This window comes from Bactrocera tryoni, chromosome 2, assembly GCF_016617805.1.
Source record: "Bactrocera tryoni isolate S06 chromosome 2, CSIRO_BtryS06_freeze2, whole genome shotgun sequence".
NCBI lineage: Eukaryota > Metazoa > Arthropoda > Insecta > Diptera > Tephritidae > Bactrocera > Bactrocera tryoni.
In genome coordinates, this window is record NC_052500.1 from 3,591,314 (window position 1) to 3,610,875 (window position 19,562).

At 34.7% G+C, this 19,562-nt stretch overlaps 1 protein-coding gene across 1 annotated transcript in view; it reads right to left on the reverse strand.

Moving 5' to 3' along the window:
- LOC120767964 (ATP-binding cassette sub-family G member 1) overlaps positions 1 to 16,979 on the reverse strand; it is a 42,467-nt gene extending 25,488 nt beyond the window's left edge. The window contains exons 1-2 of the mRNA XM_040094357.1: positions 16,157 to 16,979; positions 449 to 663 (exon numbers count right to left, since the gene is read on the reverse strand). Of these exons, the coding sequence (XP_039950291.1) occupies positions 449 to 663; positions 16,157 to 16,203 (262 nt within the window). The 5' untranslated portion in view covers positions 16,204 to 16,979. The remainder of the gene's footprint in view (positions 1 to 448; positions 664 to 16,156) is intronic.
- Positions 16,980 to 19,562: the final 2,583 nt, after the last annotated feature.

The following is a 19,562-nucleotide window of genomic DNA, read 5'->3' on the forward strand; positions in this document are numbered from 1 at the left end:
GAGTCGCTAAGTACTATATAATGATAACACACAGCAACTAAGATAATAACAGAAAGTAGTCATTAAATATTGTTATTACATACCAACGAACAAGGGAACGTAGCTAAACTTAGAAAGTTAAAATAAATAAATAAATAAGCACGGGAATGTCAACAACTGCGCGGTCGCCAATTAGAACAAGAATATTGTGGAAACAAGTGGCAAAGTGAATTGCAACTAATTAAGGCACTTGGGAAAAAGTGCCAGCTGAACTATTCTTACAGTAAATGAGCAATATTTCGTTATAATTAGGCGCTACCACCCGCTAAATAACTAGGAATCACTAGGAGCTGCGATGACCGCCAATTTAATGAGTAATGGGCATTAGTTATGGATTTGATTATTGTTTTTGCTTTAATGATTTTTATGTTTGGTGCGCTTTGTGAGTGGCTTGTTAGGTGGTACTTACTGCTGCGATTGCCCTCCTTAACGCGATATGTGAGATCGTGGAAGGCCAGGTCCACCGCTGGACGTTTCGGCAAGTGCTGCAGTGTCTTCGGCGGTGCTGGCACGATTTGTGTCTTCAGTATGCTCACTGGCGCAACGCTGCTCGCCGCATGGCTGCTGCTCTGTGGGCCGCTGCCGCCAGCGGGCACAATGACCACGCCACCGGCGCCGCCATGCCTATTATCATTTAGAAGATTTTTAGTGACACTGTCTTGTTCAACCATTTTCACAACGGATTTATGTTTGGCGCGTTCAATGCAAAGAGTTGTACACTATAACTTTGTTTGTGTTGTATTCGCGATAGCGTAACGCTACTTAGAAGGCATTAAAAGCGAAAGAAGTTTTGTTTTTGTTTTTACTTTTTATTACTATACAGGTTCTAGCTTCTGGCCGTTCACGCCGTTGTTGTACATATATATCTTTATAGAAATACACAGGTAAACACAAATTCACACATAAAAAAAAGTTGCTTTACTGGTTTTTAAGCTTCTTACAAGGCGCCTGCTCGTTCGAAGTAAATATTTCCCTCACGCTAACTTTTCGATCAAACACTTTTTGTAAATAAATGAAAAAAAAACAACAACGCAATTTCCAATTGCGATTTTTCTACACAAATTTCACTGCTCTTAGCATTTTAGGCATTGCATTTTATTCTCTGCTTTGTGTGTTTCTTTGCACGAAAGCATCAATTTGTGGACCGGCAGTTCCGCACCACTTTCCACTTTCCGTCTTTGCCTGCGCTCCCAGAATGTGACAGGCGCGAACACAGTTTTAGTTACACACTTTGTCTTCCGCAACTCAAACCCGAAATGTTCTTTCCACCTATGCGGTGTGATCGCGACTAATTCGAAAACCAAATTGGACCCAGTACAAAAGGCAACGAACAAAGGCAGTCTCTGCAGCGACGACTTGAAAAGTGTTTAATAAAATCACAATAGCAAAACATACACACACGCGCGGCAGCAGCAAATTGAATTGAAAGCAATACAGCAACAAATGTGCGGCCGTCGGCGGACCACGATGACAGCATGTCGTGGTGATTATCAACAACGCAGCAGAAGGGGCAATAAAGTAATGAAGGCAAAAATAAATAATCAAGGAAAATATAATATTTTTCTGTATTTGCTGTTTTATTTCCCGACGACGCTCATCAAATTGCCCACTCTCGCGCGTTCTCTCGCCGACAGCGCACACACACACACGAACGCATACCTAATCGCGCGTATTCGGTGGTGCGCATTCCTTACGAGTACTGTTGCTTCAAGAGGTGTTTGGTTCGCGTTGAATTTCCGTATGTGTTTCAATGTGCCGAGAGCGCGTTCGTGTGTGTGGTCGCTGTTGCCAGCCGCTTGCTTTGTATAGCAAAAAAAACAGCAACAATGCACGCTCATAAAATAGAGAGCAGAGCAACTAACTTATGTTCGCTGTGTATTCTAAGTTTTTACGATTCTTTCAGCGCGCTGTTGGCAACTCTGCGCTGCCTATGCCTTCGTGTGGGTGTGTGTGTGCGTCGTGCGCCTGTGCATTTCCCCCTTTTTTGCCCTGTTGCATTCGATTTGATTTCTGTCTATTCCATTTTCGTTTCAATTCTCTGTTTTTGTCATTGTGTGTATGCACTCAGTTTGTTGCTCTCTGCTCGATTGTGAACCCCAATGCACCCATTTGCGTTGTGTTTATTCAATCGCAATTCTGTAACACAGTAGGGGAGCTTCTATACGAGTAGGGGTGTGTGTGGTTGTTGCTTTCGGTGAAAAATATGCGCTAGATGAGACTTAGTACTTCATAACTGTATATATCAGCGCTTACATTGCATTGTATAGAGTTACACTAGCCCAATATTCTAATTATTATTCTGAATGACCCGCTGTGTTGGGCTTAAGTCAACGTCAAACAAATCGGTCGAAGCGCCTGTAAGTGAGCTACTTTGCTTGCGACTGTTTTATATTTAAGACCAGAATGGCATCGTATTATCATCACATCACCGTGAAGCATATTTATATTTAATTTTTTTTGGGTTGGAAATTTATAAATTTGAATCTTGTCTCTTGGGATAAGGAATGTTTTTAGAGGTTATGTCAATGTACAAATAAGAATCAGCATTATTTACAAGAGCGAAACGGTTTAAGGGGCCTCTAATTCCATCAAAAGTTGGATGGACTAATAGGAAAGAAATTTTGAAAGTTTTGGGAAAAAGTATTTTAAACTCGGCCATTGCGATGTCATTTCCGGTAACCCCTCACAAAAAGATGCGTTCGCGTTGGCCGGATAGCTCCTTACAGGATCATCTAAAGTTGAAAAATACGTGTTTTAGTTAGTAAATAGAATTTTTGGCAGACATTTTTACAAAAAAAGACAGTAGGTCTCGAGAAATCTTGCAAACCGACTTCAAAAACACAGTTTCGAGATAAACGCGTTTAAAGACGGCGCACTTAGCCTAGCTAGCCTCGAGCGCACAAGTTCTCAAGGCTGTATCTCCAAAACTATTACTCGGATCACCCGTAACCCCATGTAAACATAAACTTCTTGTTTTTATGTACCTTTTAGCATTTAAATTTAAAAAAAAGAATGTTTATATATGACATACAGTAACTTAAAATATTCTTCTCTAGCAAAAATTATATTAAATCGCGAACACTTTCGCACCATTATTTTTACAATTTTCGACGTGGAGTAACTCATCAAGGGTGCATAGGTGAACGTAAATCAATTTGTAACGATGAAGCTCCATCACGAATCAGTGTTTATCGATGGTAAGGTGAATTTAATCGGTGTTTCGACACCAGAAGATGCAGTTGTTTCGTTCCGAACGCATGTTTTGGAGATACCTCAAGAAGATTGGCAAATTTGTTTCAAAAATTAGTACAAATGTATACCAAAGTGTGTAGATCATAATAGAGAAAATTTTGAAACACAGAAAAATGATTTTCGTTGATCAAAATTTTATTTTTGCTCTCTAATCTGAAAATATTTGAGACTCGTCAGAGATGATTGGCAATGCGAGTAGTAAAAACTAATAACTGAGAAGGAGGAATACAGGAAATATTGTGTTATTGTTTTGACAATTGTTATTATATAAATATACTAGGGGATCCGGCCATGCGTTGCTGTGGTATACATTTAATACTATTATTCATATAATATATTATTCAATACAGTGAAAATTTTATTTACGAATAAAGGCGAAAGCGTTTTTGTCGGTATATGAATACAAGGGATTATACTTGAAATTTAATTTTGAATATGGAAAAATAAATTTCATTGGAAAAAATAACGAATTTAAGGCTGCTTTCTCAATGTTCTCCGCTTAATAGGGCGTCCATTTAATAGAGCTTTCACTATATTCTTTATTTATGAATTGTTTTTACTATCCTATCTTCCAAGTTGCTTCGGACTGGACACAGTGTGCTAAATTTTCCTAAAATCGGTTCAGTAGCTTAGGAGTCCATCGCAGACAAACAATGTGACACTTAATTTTTATATATAAAGATAATGCGAGAAATATAACAGTCATTTGCACATATATGCACATATATTTATAGTATGCTTTCTTCAAAGTTCGTGCTGCTAATAAATTTTTCATGACAACAACTAAAATGCTAAATTTATAATTGTGACAGTTTAATACTTTTGCACGATAATCAGAAAATGTTTAATAAAAACATGTATTTGTGTTGAAAACAAAATTGTTTGCTTGCATTGAAATGCTGAATTTCGCGTGCCATTTTCAATTGGCAAAAATGGCTTTCCAGTTTAATTAACAGCAATTACCAAGCGAAATCGCTTAGATTTCTACTAAGTTATTGGCTTTAGAAATTTTCTATTTAAGGTATAAAGAGCAAGTAAACGTAATATATGTGATATATACATAATATATATACTTGTATAACATAAAAATTGAAAGGCATCAGCTGAACATGAGTTATCGATGCTATTATGAGTCAACGAGTGAATGCAGTTTTATTTGCGATCAAACTGAAAAGCATAAAAAAGGGGATTAATGGATAAAAAATCAAGCTTAAAGGGTTAAGTGGGTTTACGGCTGAGTGCATCATCTTTAAACGTGTTTTTCTCGAAACTGTGTTTATGAAGGCGGTTGCCAAGATTTCTTAAGAACTACGCAACCGATCTTCATGAAATTTTACACAAGTCTTTGAGATGCAATTCTTAAACTACAACCATTTGAAAATAAATGTCGTGAAATTTTCCCTGAAATTTTAATTTTTTTGTAAAAATGTTTGCCAAAAATCCAATTTTAGTTTTTTTTCCTTCGTCCAAGTTCTAAGTTAAGTTTTTAACTAAAACAAGCATTTTTTCACTTCAGATGATCTTGTAGGGATTAATACTGCCAATGCATCTTTTTTCCGAGGGGTTACCGGAATTGGCGTCGCAATGGCCGAGTTTAAAATATTTTTTTCCAAAAATTTCAGAATTTCTTTTTTAGTAGTGTATGTTTGTAACAAGAAAAAATTCTAATAAAATAATTAATTTTTTGAAAAATGGATGTTTTTACCGAGGAAACCCATGTAACCCCTTGAGATACATATCGATTATTAGAAAAAAAGTGTTGAAGAAAAACAAAAAGGGTAGATTGTTAGATTTGTGAGCCTTTAAAAATTCAAGAAAAATCGGAATAATTGTGAGCTAAAAAATTAACAGTAAATATATATATTGATACTGTAAAAAAAATAATTAAAAAAATTTATATTCTTACGCCAATCTTCACATGATTTATCATCAGCAAAAACAAAACAACAAAACATATGTATTTTTTAACACCCTGTATTTATGGTGTCACATATTTGCCACTGTAATCGCTTTTAATTGTGTCAGTGGCTAAACATTTCCGGCTTGAGCAAAGTTCACGCGATGAAAAATGCACTGTAATGCGAATGAAGGGGCAAAGCAAATGTAAATACAAAAATTAAAAAAAAAAAATAAAAATTAGCTTATTTTGTAAAACTGGGCGTATTTGCAAGCACACTGGCGCAGAATTCTGTAACGGTGCTTTAGCAACATTCAAACTTGTTTCATCACTGGAATGCAGTTTAGGGCCGCTACATGTATAGAAGGGCTCTTATGCTTGTTTGTATGAAAGTACAATTTAAGTTGTGATAAATTGCATATTTATCTTTTGTGGACAGAAACTTGTTTCTATTTAACTATTTTATTGAATGTTGTAAGATATGTATAATCATTTAAATATGTAGGAATATAATTATGTTTCTGCATCGCTTAACCCTGACAGTGAACTTAAGTGTGTGTTGAATAGCGGGTTTTGAATGCTGCCTCAGAAAACAACAGTTCGACAACAATTGTGCTCACCTTTGCAGCGAAGCTAAAAGCGAAAGGAGATAATTGTGCGAATATTTCGTAGAAATGATTTCAAAGGGTAACAGAAAGCTAGTGAAAATTTTTTGTATGCATAAAAGTGTTCGAGTTACACAGGAAATTTGCTTTAAAATTATTTATAACTCCGAATTTTAAAAACATATATATGTATATATGTCTTTATTTTCCTAAATTTCAAAAATATATAAATATTGTATATGATGAATGATTTCGTTAGTTTTTTGGACTTTGCGCAAAAAAACGATAATAATTTTCAGTATATATGTATGTACATATATATTTTTTTCTTTTGGAGGATTATATTTAAATATTTATTTTTATTTTTAAGTACTTTAGTTTTTAGTGCTACTTTTAAAAAAGTATTCACACATGGTTAATTTTTGGTTTAAAAAATATTTTCGAAAATTTTATTTGCGAAATTTTCCAGAAAAATATTAAAAATAATTATATGTGCAAGTTTTTAGATTATTTTATTCAGCGACAACAGCCACCTTGAACTAAAACACCAGAAGTACATATATAATGTGTATGTATTTCCGTATAATCAATCATAGCTGATAACTCTGGTGCATTGCCATCCAATCAATATTGAGCTAATGTACTCGACTGTTGACCAACAGTTCAGTGAGAATTTATTTAATTTAATTTTGCTGATTCTTTCTTTACTGGCGTAGAATTGTACTAATTACTCATCTCTTTAAGCAATTTTGGTTGCTTTTTATTTTTAGCAACAGTAATTGAGTAGTTGCTGATAAGCTTCACACCTTTTTATTTGAATGATTTCTTTAGTTCTTTGGACTTTGTACAAACAAAGAACAAAAAACGAAAATAATTGTTTTAGTAATTATAATGTGATAAACTCATAAAGCTTGCGGCATATAATTAACTGTGCGTATATACTATACATATTAGGGTGATTCAAAAAAAAAAAAATTTTTTTCGTTTGGTACTCGGAAAAATAGGTTCCTAGACACCTCTAAGAAAGACTCTCCAAGCATGAGTTCTTAATTGTAACGGGAAGGTCCTCCTACAAACAGTTTTCTATTTTTTCTTATTATCAGATAGAAAAATTTATATCTCGCTTCCAACTACTTGAAAAAATATCTCGTTGATTAGATTTTGTAGGAAATTGAATGCTCTACAAAAAAGGTCTCTTATGATTTTTTACATATGTATATATTCTTCTTCTTCTTAATTGGCGTAGACACCGCTTAAGCGATTATAGCCGAGTTAACAACAGCGTGCCAGTCGTTTCTTCTTTTCGCTACGTGGCGCCAATTGGATATTCCAAGCGAAGGCAGGTCCTTCTCCACTTGGTCCTTCCAACGGAGTGGAGGTCTTCCTCTTCCTCTGCTTCCCCCGGCGGGTACTGCGTCGACTACTTTCAGAGCTGGAGTGTTTTCGTCCATCCGGACAACATGACCTAGCCAGCGTAGCGTATATATTAGGGTGGGTAAAAAAAAATTATAAGTTTCTTGCTTTTATTTTTAAGTACTTAATTTTATATTGCTTCTTTTACAAAGAAATCAACGGATGGTAATTTTTTAGCTTAAAAATATTTTCGAAAATTTTCCAGGAACATTTTTTTTCTATGAAAGTCTCGCCAAATATACAAGTATATGACCAATGAGTTCAAAATTTATAAGCAAAAAAAGTCTGCTTAAAATAATTATATCTCAGCCCTTAATATATTTTAAATGGTTAGGTATTCGAAAATATCGTACGTGAAAATTTCGTTGAGCAATTAAGTTCCTATAAAACCTTAAAAACGAAATATTTTTTCAACAAGTTGGAGGCAAAATATGAATTTTTCTGTCTGATTTCTTAAGGCGGGCGATCACCCCGAACAATGAAAGGTTCATACCTGTAAAGATTTTCGTAGGGGCACCAAAAAACCTTGTTTTCAGATAACCAAATCAAAAAAAAAATATCAAAAAAATTTTTGATCCACCGTAATTTACATACATATTCGTATGTTTTCAGAGTGCAAAGTCAAAAAAATATAAATTTTAAATATACATTTTTTTTGACTCACCCTAATGCACATAAATACATATATAAAGGTATGTACCCTGACGTTGTGGCAGTCAATCATCGAAAGTTTGAAAGTTAAGCAGTTTAAAGGTCGTTTTGTTTTTTACTTGTTACTGATAAGATTAGTTTGTAATTTAGATATGTGTTTTATGATGCCTCATTGGCGGAACTTCTGTGTACTTTCGATAAAATTTACGCCAAAAAATTGCTTTTTTATTGTTTTATTTGCTAACAAGAATTTCATGTTATTTGATGTAGCTACGACAGGTGTGAGATAGTATTACTTATAGTATAGTATATTCGTAAATGTAGATAAAAGCATTTTGCCAGCTGAAAGTAATTTTGGGTTAATTTGTCTGATAAATTTTCCGTTCCACTCCCTTCTTAAATACTTCAAACTCTATATTACCGCTGAAAAGTAAAAAAAAAATCTTAATGAAGGCAGGTGTATAATTATTATGTAATAGTAAATAATGGTCACATTAAGTACTTCTCTACTTAGTTTGAGATCATTTGACGATTAAGCCATTGTGTGCCTATTCAGCGCTGGCTCATTAAGCTGTCAAATTTTGAAAGGAAGTGAATTGTGAATTCTTTACTGAATTTCTGACTACTCCAGAAGGTACTAGTTACAGGACTGCTTGACAGACTTTTACAATAAATGAAGCGATATATGATTAACCACCTTTAATTTTTCAAATATTTTGTCAATTTTGAACTAGAAGGAGACTTGGGTGTTTCAAATCAAAATTTGATTAGCGACAAGTTTGTTGGAAAAATGTTAGTCTGAAGACTAGTTGTGTGTTGTGGTTCATACCAACTAGTTCTGATTTGTACTACTTCAATTCATCACAGGTTACTTTCAAAAGTCATACATACAAAAGCAACACGTGACTAATTTCATTGATAGCAATAAATATATACATTTATATACATACATATGCACATATATAGTCACTTACAATGCCTAATTTTCTCTGACACTTAGTATTAAGCCATGACTATTATTTATTTTTATATTGTGATTATTTAATTAAGCTTCACTTACGGAATTAAACTTTGAACGCTGCGCTTGAACGTGCGCGATTGCAGTCGAAGTCTTGGTGTAAGTATTACACATGTCGGGAATGACGGAGATTTGTTGTATTATATATAGAAAATGCAAGTTTCTTTGTTTAAATTAAGTCTTTATATTTCATTATTCATTTATAATGCTTATCAATTATGTATTTGCCATGCTTATCACAAAACTGTCAGCGCCTAATGCTTTTAAGACAGTATTTACATAACGCGGTTTAAAGATTTATAGTTTGAGGAAGTTGTTGAGAGTGCCTCTTAGTGTGATATTTAAAAAAAATCGATATTGCTTTTTTCCCATTTTTGCCGATGGCAGACCCTTAAAATTTACATACTAAAATGTTACATTTCAAATGGTTTTTGAGTTACACCTATATACAGATAAGCCGCTCAATTCAAGTTTTTTATTTTAAGTCATTGTAAGGATAATTTTTATTTCGAAGACCTCGTTTAAAGCATATAATTTTTTTTCACTGTGTATTCTTGAAACAAGCACCTTGAAATTTTCTATGCAATCGATAGAGTAGTTTCTCTTCAATAGTTCCAAAAACTGGCGTTAATTAGGTTGTCATACTAGGTGGGCCAGAACAAAAGTGAAGTTTAGATACATCTTGAAAGATAAACCCTCAACCGTAAATTGCATCAATGCGCATTTATCCCGAGCTTCAACAAGGTTCTTGTTCCCTGCAGATTAAATTCTTAATATTCACTTAAGGGGATACATGGGTTTTCTCGGGGGAAAAAACAGCCTTTTATCAACATTTTTTTTTTCTAATATAAAAAATTAAATATTTTATTAGATTTTTTTATTGTTACAAACATAAAACAAAGAAATTCTGAAATTTTTGGGAAAAATATTTTAAGCTCGGCTATTGCGACGCCATTTCCGGTGACCCCTCGGAAAAAATATGCGCCGGCGTTTGCAGAATAACCCCTTACCGGATCATCTAAAGTGAAAAGAATACTTTAACTAAGAAAAGGAAAAAAAACTGAAAATTGGATTTTTGGCGGATATTTTTACAAAAAAATTAGAATTTCAGTTAAAATTTGTGACTTTTTTCAAATAGTTGTAATCGAAAAAAAAATCATGCGTCCATGTCTTTAAGAATTGTATCTCAAGGATCTGTGCAAAATTTCATGAAACTCAATTCAGTAGTTCTCAAGAAATCTTGCCAACCGACTTCAAAAACACAGTTTCGAGAAAAACGCGTTTAAAGACGTCGCACTTAGCCTAGCTAGCCTCGAGCGAACAAGTTCTCAGTGCTGTATCTCCGAAACTGTTACTCCGATCAACTTGAAAATTTAGAACGATATTCAAGAGGTGTTGTAGTAGTGCTTTCACAAAACTAAATATCTGCAGTCTTTAGAGCTACACAAGTATAAAGAAACCGGTATCCAAAAACACCAACACTTTTAAAGGTAAGCACTATGAACTAATAGACTCTAGAATAAGATTAGCGAAGCAGTTTTACAAAAGAAAAAAAAAACTTGCGTTATTTTAGAAATTAAGAATATTTTTTGCTTTAAAAATTTAATATTAACCCGCTGCTGAAGATTATCCATTTAAAATTAATGTTTGGCACATGCTTATCTAGCCACTAGCGAGCTGTCCTACACAGTTGTCAATTTCTAGAAGCAATTACGCAATATTATAAACTCACAAACATAACTGTCGACATTTTATAATTTTCATATGGTTTATGTCGCGCTGTTTGGCATAGTTTTCGGCATTTTTTGCGAAGCTTCCAAGAGTGACTTAGCCAAATTGGCAATTGCTGCTGACATTAACAGGCCCACACATACGCACACAAACTCGCTCTGGCTGAAGCGCTTGAACCAGTGGATTGAGGCACAGTAGTTAATATATACTTATACATATACATATATATGTAGGTATGTAGTTCAACGCGACAGCGTGTGAAATTTAACTTCTGTATAACACTTGTTATTGTTGTTATTGTAATTGCAATTGTAGTTGTCAATGGCAATTGCTGTGGCAAACACTCGTGCGTTTGCATGTAAGCGCACATTAAAGTCATAATTCATATTAAATATAATATTTTACAATTTTTGTAATGAGAATGTGTTTAAGGGCCTTGAAAATGTGCGCAGCGAGATAACGACAAGGCAAACGCGCGACGGCGAGCGGGTGAATACGCGCGGCATTTGGCAGAAGTGCCAATATGACGCTGGAAAATGTCAGCTTCTGCTGATGAGCCACAATGTGCGCTCTAGCCATGGGCTGTGTGCATGCATGCAAGCAAAAATTCGCACACACACACATACACAGGCATGTGTTGGGTTATAAGTATGTGTGTATGCACTAATTTGTCGGTCAATGTTTGCGCTATGAAGTTACAATTATGACCATATAGCATTACGCAGCATTTGGCTCATGAAAAAGCTACAACAACAGCAAAACAAAAGCGAAAATTGTAAACTATTGCAAAAAGTAGCGTTTAAACAAAAGATTAGCTGCCGAGAACTGAGCACATATAGTGCATACATGTGTGTGTGTGTGTGTGAGTTAAATCATTATACTAAATGTTGATTTGCTAAGCATTCAGGCGTAAAATGAAGCGCGGTTTCGCCGAAAAAGTTGAAGAAATGTAAATAAGTAATTCACAGCTTGTGACAAATAAACAAAGAAAATTCATAATTCAAATTCATAAACATACAGACATTGCTTATGGCTAACAGTGCTGCTAATTTCTGAATTTTTGACTGGAGGGACGGCTTTGTGGCAATTACAAGCTTTGAGTGGAGTGAAATTATTGTCATAGTGTATGCACAAGTGCAACGGTACTATATATATGTCTATACTACTACTATGTACTATATATACATCTGTTAGATATATGTAGCTTTTCAAAGAAACATAGAGACACGCTGCGGTTTCTGCTGTCAATGTAGTCACTATAATTAGACGAATGAAAAAAAAAATAAAAAATCAAAAAAAAAAATAATAAATTTCCTCAAATTTAGTTTTACTGTTGCAATTGCGGTTAAATTCATTGCAAGTATGCCGCACCACAGAAATAACTGTTTGACTGCAGCCGCTTGCAATTCGCTAGTGGCTTTGAAGTTTGCGAAAGTTCTTCTTCTTCTTCTTAGCCTACATTTTTTGCACAAAGTTCAGTTTCGATTCTTGCAAAGTTATGCAAATTGCAATTATTTGCTTACAAAGCAGAAAATAGTTGCAGAGCGCCATAAGCGAAGTGAAAGTTTACATAGGGCAGCTGTCAACCCACTAACGTTGCCTACACTAAGGCGCACGAGCGAACTTTTCAAGATAAATTGCGTTTGCCAATTCAACTTTGATGATGCGTGGGCGCTAGCGCCTTAAATTGCTAATGTGACAGCTTTATTGCGCATAAATTATTTTTTTTGCGACCCTGTTTATTTTATAAAACTTTATGGGTTCTTAAGCCACTTTTGGAAAATAAATTTCGAAAGAAAATATATTACTTAAATTATTAATTTTATAAATTAGAAGTGTTTCTCAAAGAAGCTTGTTAATTGTTGTTATAACCAGCACAATTCTTTAAGGGACTGCAACCTACTAAATAATAATAAATTCGTTAAAAATAAAAATTCCCGCCTTCTATACGGTGCAGAGGCATGGACGATGACAACAACTGATGAATCGACGTTACGAGTTTTCGAAAGAAAGGTTCTGCGAAAGATTTATGGACCTTTGTGCGTGGGCCACAGCGAATATCGAATTCGATGGAACGATGAACTGCATGCGACGACGACATTGACATACTTGTATGTAGTTCAGCGAATTAAGAGACAGGGAAAGGGGAAGTATAGGAAGTGGGTGTGGTGTACAACCGATGCATAGCTACCCGATCACTTAAACTCCCGATCAGTAAAAACCAAAATTTCAAGTTTTAAATTATTTTTATAACTTTGTTTCTAATATTATATACATATGTATATAACATTTTGGGTAGACAATATATCAAATATATCTTGAACATAATAATTACTATTTGCTATAAAATATAAACTAACTTTATTAATATCCCGAAAATCTATTATTTTCAGAAGCTACATATGCGCCGAAATGAGAACCAATCATTCTTCGCAGCTGGTAAGTTTATAAGCCTCGCAAGTCGCATAAAAACTAATATAAGATTTATATATAAATACTTTTTGAACACTTTGAAGTACAGGAAGCCGTTTTGACATACATTTTCCACTATAATACTCGTATATGTATGTGCAACAACAACTACTCATTATGGGCACTCACATTACGGTTTCACCACAGTGTAGTTGTTTTCAGGTCATTGCTTTTTCAGATTTGAATATCGTCAATGTACGTATGTACATATGTATGCACGTATGTATGTATATGTGTTTATATGTTTATATGTGCTCGTGTGTAATGAAACAGAGTTGATTTCGTAACTTTCATTGTGTTTTCTATTTATCACAAATTGCAGTTACAACACGAAAAGTAATGCCAATGTCCCAGCGAATTGCAGTTTGTCATGCTAACTTGAGCGTCCAGTTAGTTATGCATGAAAATTTTCAAATACATACATACATATCCACATAAGTGCGTTTTCGCACGCAATCTTAGATATTTTGCAGCCTGCCTTTTCCACACAGGTTTTTCTCTGAGTTTCACTATTGCGCCTGGGTATTGTTGGGCCTCACTGTTTGTAGCTTTCGGTGGGGCTTAATATTTGCATGCATTCTTGCTTTTAACTAAGGGGAATCTAGTGTGCTTTCATGCATTTATAACGAGTACTTTTGAGCATATTCATAAATGCTTTTCATTGTGCCATTCTTCATTGCGCGAGCGGAGTTTGGAAAACTTAAAGAAAGTCGCATAAGGAAAAGCCATGCTTTCAACGCTTTTGAGTGTGCTTAAATGCGATTATTATGTCTTTCATGCCTCTGTAACAACTACTTTAGGCTAAAACTGATTTATAATATTTTTTTATTATTTTTCGAAACTCACTTTTCATAAAGAAAACAATATTTATTATTTCTGTACGAATTAAAGTTCATATTTTAAGTCAACCCAGCATCTAAAGGCAATATGGACAATGTTTCCTTCAAATGTTTGCAAATATCAACCAGACATACAGTAGTATTTCTTTCGCCACTTTTTTATTTGTTCTTTCTGCTTTCCTCTCTTGTTCGAAATTTTTATCTAAACTCCACAACTATTCTCCATATTCACTAAAATCCCCTTCAACCTCTTTTTATTCTATATCTATTTTATTTTGCCAGTGTCAGTGACTTATGCCACTTGCTTGTTCGATGCACCTTACTCCATCCTTGCTTTCAATCGGGAAAAGGTATAACTAGCAATAGCAAGAGGTTAAACTCGGAATTCAATACAAGAGCGGTGCCAATATCTCACTAAAATGTTCAAACCTCCCTCTATTCTATACCTATTTGATTATGCCAGTCTCTGTGACTTATACCAGTAGCTGTTCGATTTGCCATACTCCACCATTCTTTTCAATCGGTAAAAATTATAACTAGTAATAACAATATGTGCACGTATATAATCGTAGATTATAAATAAGGTATACTTTGGGAGAATTCGAACATTGTACTCTGCGAATCGAACACGTTTAACTTGTTTGCCTTTTCTCAGCAAAATTGTAATGCAATTATTTCCACAAATATACAACACAAGCATAAAGCTTTCAATATTTTTAATGAGCTTATGGCTAGCTCTCAGCACACGGCTGCAATTAAATGCAATTAAGCGCATGACACTTAAAGTGGTTAGAACTTTACTGTTAAAGTAATTAAAAATAATTATACTTAAACAAGTGGCTACGCCGTAGTTTTTGTCGGCACAGTTTTAAAAAAATGTCCGTATATTTTATGGCCATGCACTTTATATAGTTTCAATATTTACGTTATTACTTGCGGTATTTGTAATTCTAAATCCATTTAGCATCAGATTTATCTGTTTAACGCATTTAATTGTTCCTAAATTCAACTGTACGCGTTCAGGTAAGAGGTAATGATATCTTCAGAAAGAAAGGTTAGGTTAGATGGCTGATAAAAGATCACACGTGGATGTAGTCCTTTGTGAAGTCATAGAAAAGAAGAACTCCTGTGTTCGAACCATAAATTAGGAGATAATTAAAATTTGCACAGGCATTTAATTCCATGCCCGCCAGCTCGGTGGAATGTCTGAAAGTATGCGCTCTCAAGTGTTTAAGTATTGACCTCCCACACGCGAGACAGTCATGAATGAAGTGTAATGGCCCGTTAAAAGCCACACAATTAGCTAACCTTACTGAGGGCAAAGAGATCACTAGATCTCTTGCGATCGATCTTGGGCCTTGGTGGACTTTGGATGAACTTTGGATGAAAAGTATATCGGATTAGCAAGGACTGTTTTTTCGGCGATCGGAGAGGAAATCAACTCTACGAGTTTGTCTTTAGACGAGTTTTTCTCGAAACAGGAACTTTTGAGATTGCTTTAGTGATAACTCGAAGATAACTGATCCGATCGCTATGAAATTTTCTGCCTCTTCTTTATATAAGTCTACATTCATTACCTATCGATTTTTGAGATAATCAATAATCGAATTTTGACAGCCCGAAAGCGACCAAAATTTGGAATAAAATTTAAATTTTTTTATCAGGTTTGATTTGTACGGAGAATATCATCTAGTTTAACGGGAATTTTGTATTTTTGAGTTTCATCCACGGAAAAGGTCGGAATCAGTGGAGGACCTGTTTTTAGCGCCAGAAATCCCGTATAGCTCAAACGTTTTTTTTCTCCAAAATTTCACTGTATATTCCTGAAGTACTTCAAAGTTGCTAGACAATGGATTATTAATGGAAACAGATTATTATTTTTTTAATTCTCAAAACTCGACGTTGTTTTATTCTGTCACACTAGTTGTGCCCCTTTAAAAATACCCCTGCATGCATTGTTAGGTAATTCCAAACTAAATAATCATTACTGTAAAATAAAAAATGCTTAGCTAACAAGCAATTGCAGCAGTGAATCTTTGTAAAGAACACATGCGACAAGTGCGCTCATTAATGGTGACACGCCTGGCATTTTCGCATACAAAAGATGCGTTGGCTCCCAAGCACTTAAGTACTGATACAAGTAAATGAAAAGAAAGCGACTACTTTTGCATTGAACGAGCGCACTTTCAGCGCTTGGCTGACTTTAACCGTGCTCTACACCTACTTGACCTCAACTTACCGGTTATTTTTTTCGACGAGATTCAAAGCGTAATCATCGCGTTCCATTTCAAACACTGTCGACACGTTCAAGTATCACGAAACGAGTACTTACGAAAACTTTGCGCGCACTTAAGAAAACCGACGGACGGTATAAGACGCCGCCGCTGCGTGTTTCGCGTTGGATTTGTTGTAGAATGCGAAAAATCTCGTTTGGCAAGGGTCAATAACTCGGTCGCAGAACAAATGCAACACACACTATGCTAGACGACGACCGCGCGCCCGCTGCCGTTCGTCGCGCGTCGTGTAAGGTCTTTGCTGGTGTGGGCGCGGTGGCGAAAAGCGCTTCGCTTCGGTTTAGAGAAATCGCACGCGAGCAAATTACTTTCAAATACATAAGCGATTACTCTCCGCCGTGTATGTGTGTGTGTGTGCTTGTTGGTGTTGTGTGCACAAAGCGCAGAGCGGCGGAAAATTTGACGAGCAATAAATAACTGGTTTGTTAGATAAGCGTGCAGCTTATCGTATGCGGTCATGCAACAAGTGGCAAGTGCCGCTTTGAGTGTCAGCGAAAAATAACTTTTGCAACAAATGAAGTGAAAACAAACACAAACAAAGAATATTTTACGCTATTAGTTTGCTATTATGCTCGATAAGTGGTTGTCACATTTTTTGGCGCGGCATGCACGACTTGTTCCAATGAAAACTGCTACTTTCCTGTATGTGTAGCACACAATGAGTCTCTCCTCAGTTTTATGAAAACGAAAAAAAACAAATAACGGCGGAAAATACACACGGAAAAATATTGGCCTAGCGCACCACACCTACTTGGGAAACTGTCGGCGACAGACTGAAGCTGCCACTCGGTGGAGCTCGTGCAATGAGCGCATTTTGCACATTGCACTTCTCGACTGGCAATGGCCGCTACCGCGCCGCTGTGCGTTAGAGCAACGTTGCATTAGGCGTGGCTAGCAAATGACTAATAAAATTGAGGAAAAATTTATATAAAAGTTATTCGTCTCTTTTTGGAGCATTCTTGTTCAAATAAAACTGACTTAGATAGGTTTTTTCATATATTTCTGGCTTTAAGTTTTGATTTCCATCATTAAGAAGATTTTAAGGAAATGTATCAGTTTTTTTAGAGGCTTTTGCAAATAAAAATTCGTAGTTTTAGCAGCTTATTCGGTAGTATTTTGCAAGGAATACCAGCGTTTTCTTATCTGTGACTTCTAATTCTCAGCAGTTTCGACAGATTGACAGCTTTTAATGTAAGTGAATCGTGCTGAAAACTTCATTCGGCTTTGCTAAAATTTGATCACTTTTCTAAACGTTTTATTATAATTTTAGATTTCGTTTAGTTTTATTCGAGGAGCGATATATAAGTAGAAAAAATCTCAAAACATTTGTTGGAGTATTCAACTGCAACTGCCAGTTTCCCATACATTTTTCTTTTAGATATCTATTAATTTGTTAAAGCTTTAAAAAATCGTCGTTGCTGTTGAATTTAGATATCCACTTGTTTAGTTCATTTGCCTGTGTGTACTAAAAAAGCTGCAGTCGTAAAAGCTTCTCGCGCAAACAACGTACAGAAAGCTTCTGCAATGAAAGCTCTTCATTGCAAAGCTTTTCGTGATGCCATAATAAATTAGGTAGCTAAAAACAGGCCTTAGAGTTAGTGGAGTACAGGGCGTATGAGTGACAAAAAAAATTTTGTTATAATAATATTGTATGTGTACATGTACATATATAGTATATGTTATATATGGTACGTACTAATATATAAGAAAACGATTTTTGTGCGCAGAAAAAACTGAATGTTGGTAAAAAACATATCACTTGTAAATAAGAGAAAAATTAAGGGGCACACCTAGTATGACAGCCTAAAAACGTAGATTTTTGAGTTTAAAAAAGTACTGAATCGATTGTTTTGAAAAGTTTCAGGGTATATTTATACATGTTTCGAAAATGCGAGGTGAAATTTTTGAAAAAAAAAATTAAATATTTTTTGAGTTGCCATTGCCAAGTAATACGACCTTCTACGTGGATGGAACCTCAAAATAAAAAAAATTCTTAAACTAAAAAATATTCTCCGTACAATGATTTGCGATCAAAAAAAGTATATACTTATATCAAAAATTGAAAAAATTATGGAATTTAAGGAAAAAATGATTTTTATCCCAAATTCTGGTCGGTGTGGTCTGCTAAAATTCGATTTTTGATCAGCTTAGAAAACCGATTCGGTAATTGTATGTAGAATTATATACAGGACGGGTAGAAATTTCATGGTAATCTGATCATTCGACTCGAGTTTGAAAAAAAAAGGGTTTGAAAATCAACTGTTGAACTGGATTGAACTGAGCGGTTATCCTTTAAATGCTTGTAGCACAAAAACTATATGAGATATCGATTGGAAATTTTAGTATGTTATTTTCAAAGATATAAGCTAGCGAAATTTAAAAAAATTATATTTTTTCAAAATTTCGCAGTAGGTGTGCTCCTTACGAAAACATGTATGGGGGTCTGCTTTGACAATGACTTTAAGGGGTCACATGGGTTTAAAGGTTTCAAAAAATTGATTTTTTTTATTGTCTTCTTAAAACACCTCTAGAATATTGTCCTAAAATGCATGTAAACGCGTTTTTCTCGAAACTGTGTGTTTGAAGTCGGTTGATAAGATTTCTCGACAACTACTCAACCGATCTACATGAAAGTTTATACAGGTCTCTGAGATATAATTCTTAAAGGATTGGATGAAAGGTTTTTTTTTCGATTACAACTATTTGGGAAAAAATGACGCGAAATTTTCACTGATTTTTCATTGCTCTTTTTTTTATAAATAACTGCCAAAAATCCAAATTTCAGTTTGTTTTTCCTTCGTCCAAGTTCTAAGTTAAGATTTTAAATAAAACACGTATTTTTCACTTTAGATGATCCTGTAGTGAGTTATCCTGCCAACACGGGCTCATCTTTTTTCCGAGGGGTCACCGGAAATGGCGTCGCAATGGTTTAGTCTAAAATATTTTTGCCAAAAATTTCAGAATTACTTTGTTAATAGTGTATGTTTGTAACAATAACAAATTATAATAAAATATTTCACTTTTTGTATGAGAAAAAATTGTTAAAAAAGACGGTTTTTCACACGAGGAAACCCATATAACCCCTTAATAAAACTAAAAAAAAGTTTACAAAATATTATTTTCAGACACTCATCAGCCAACTTCCTGCCGTCTTTCACTGCCACTTTCACTTGTTGTTAGAAAAATTATACTCGTGTGTGTAAATAAAATTATGTTTTTGAGTTGTTTATTTGAGTGATTTCAAGTATATAATTAACTATTTAGTATATCTGAGCTTAAAATTATATATATAAGTAAGAAAAATCAATATATATGTATTAAATTACAAACACATACACATAGCTACTTGAC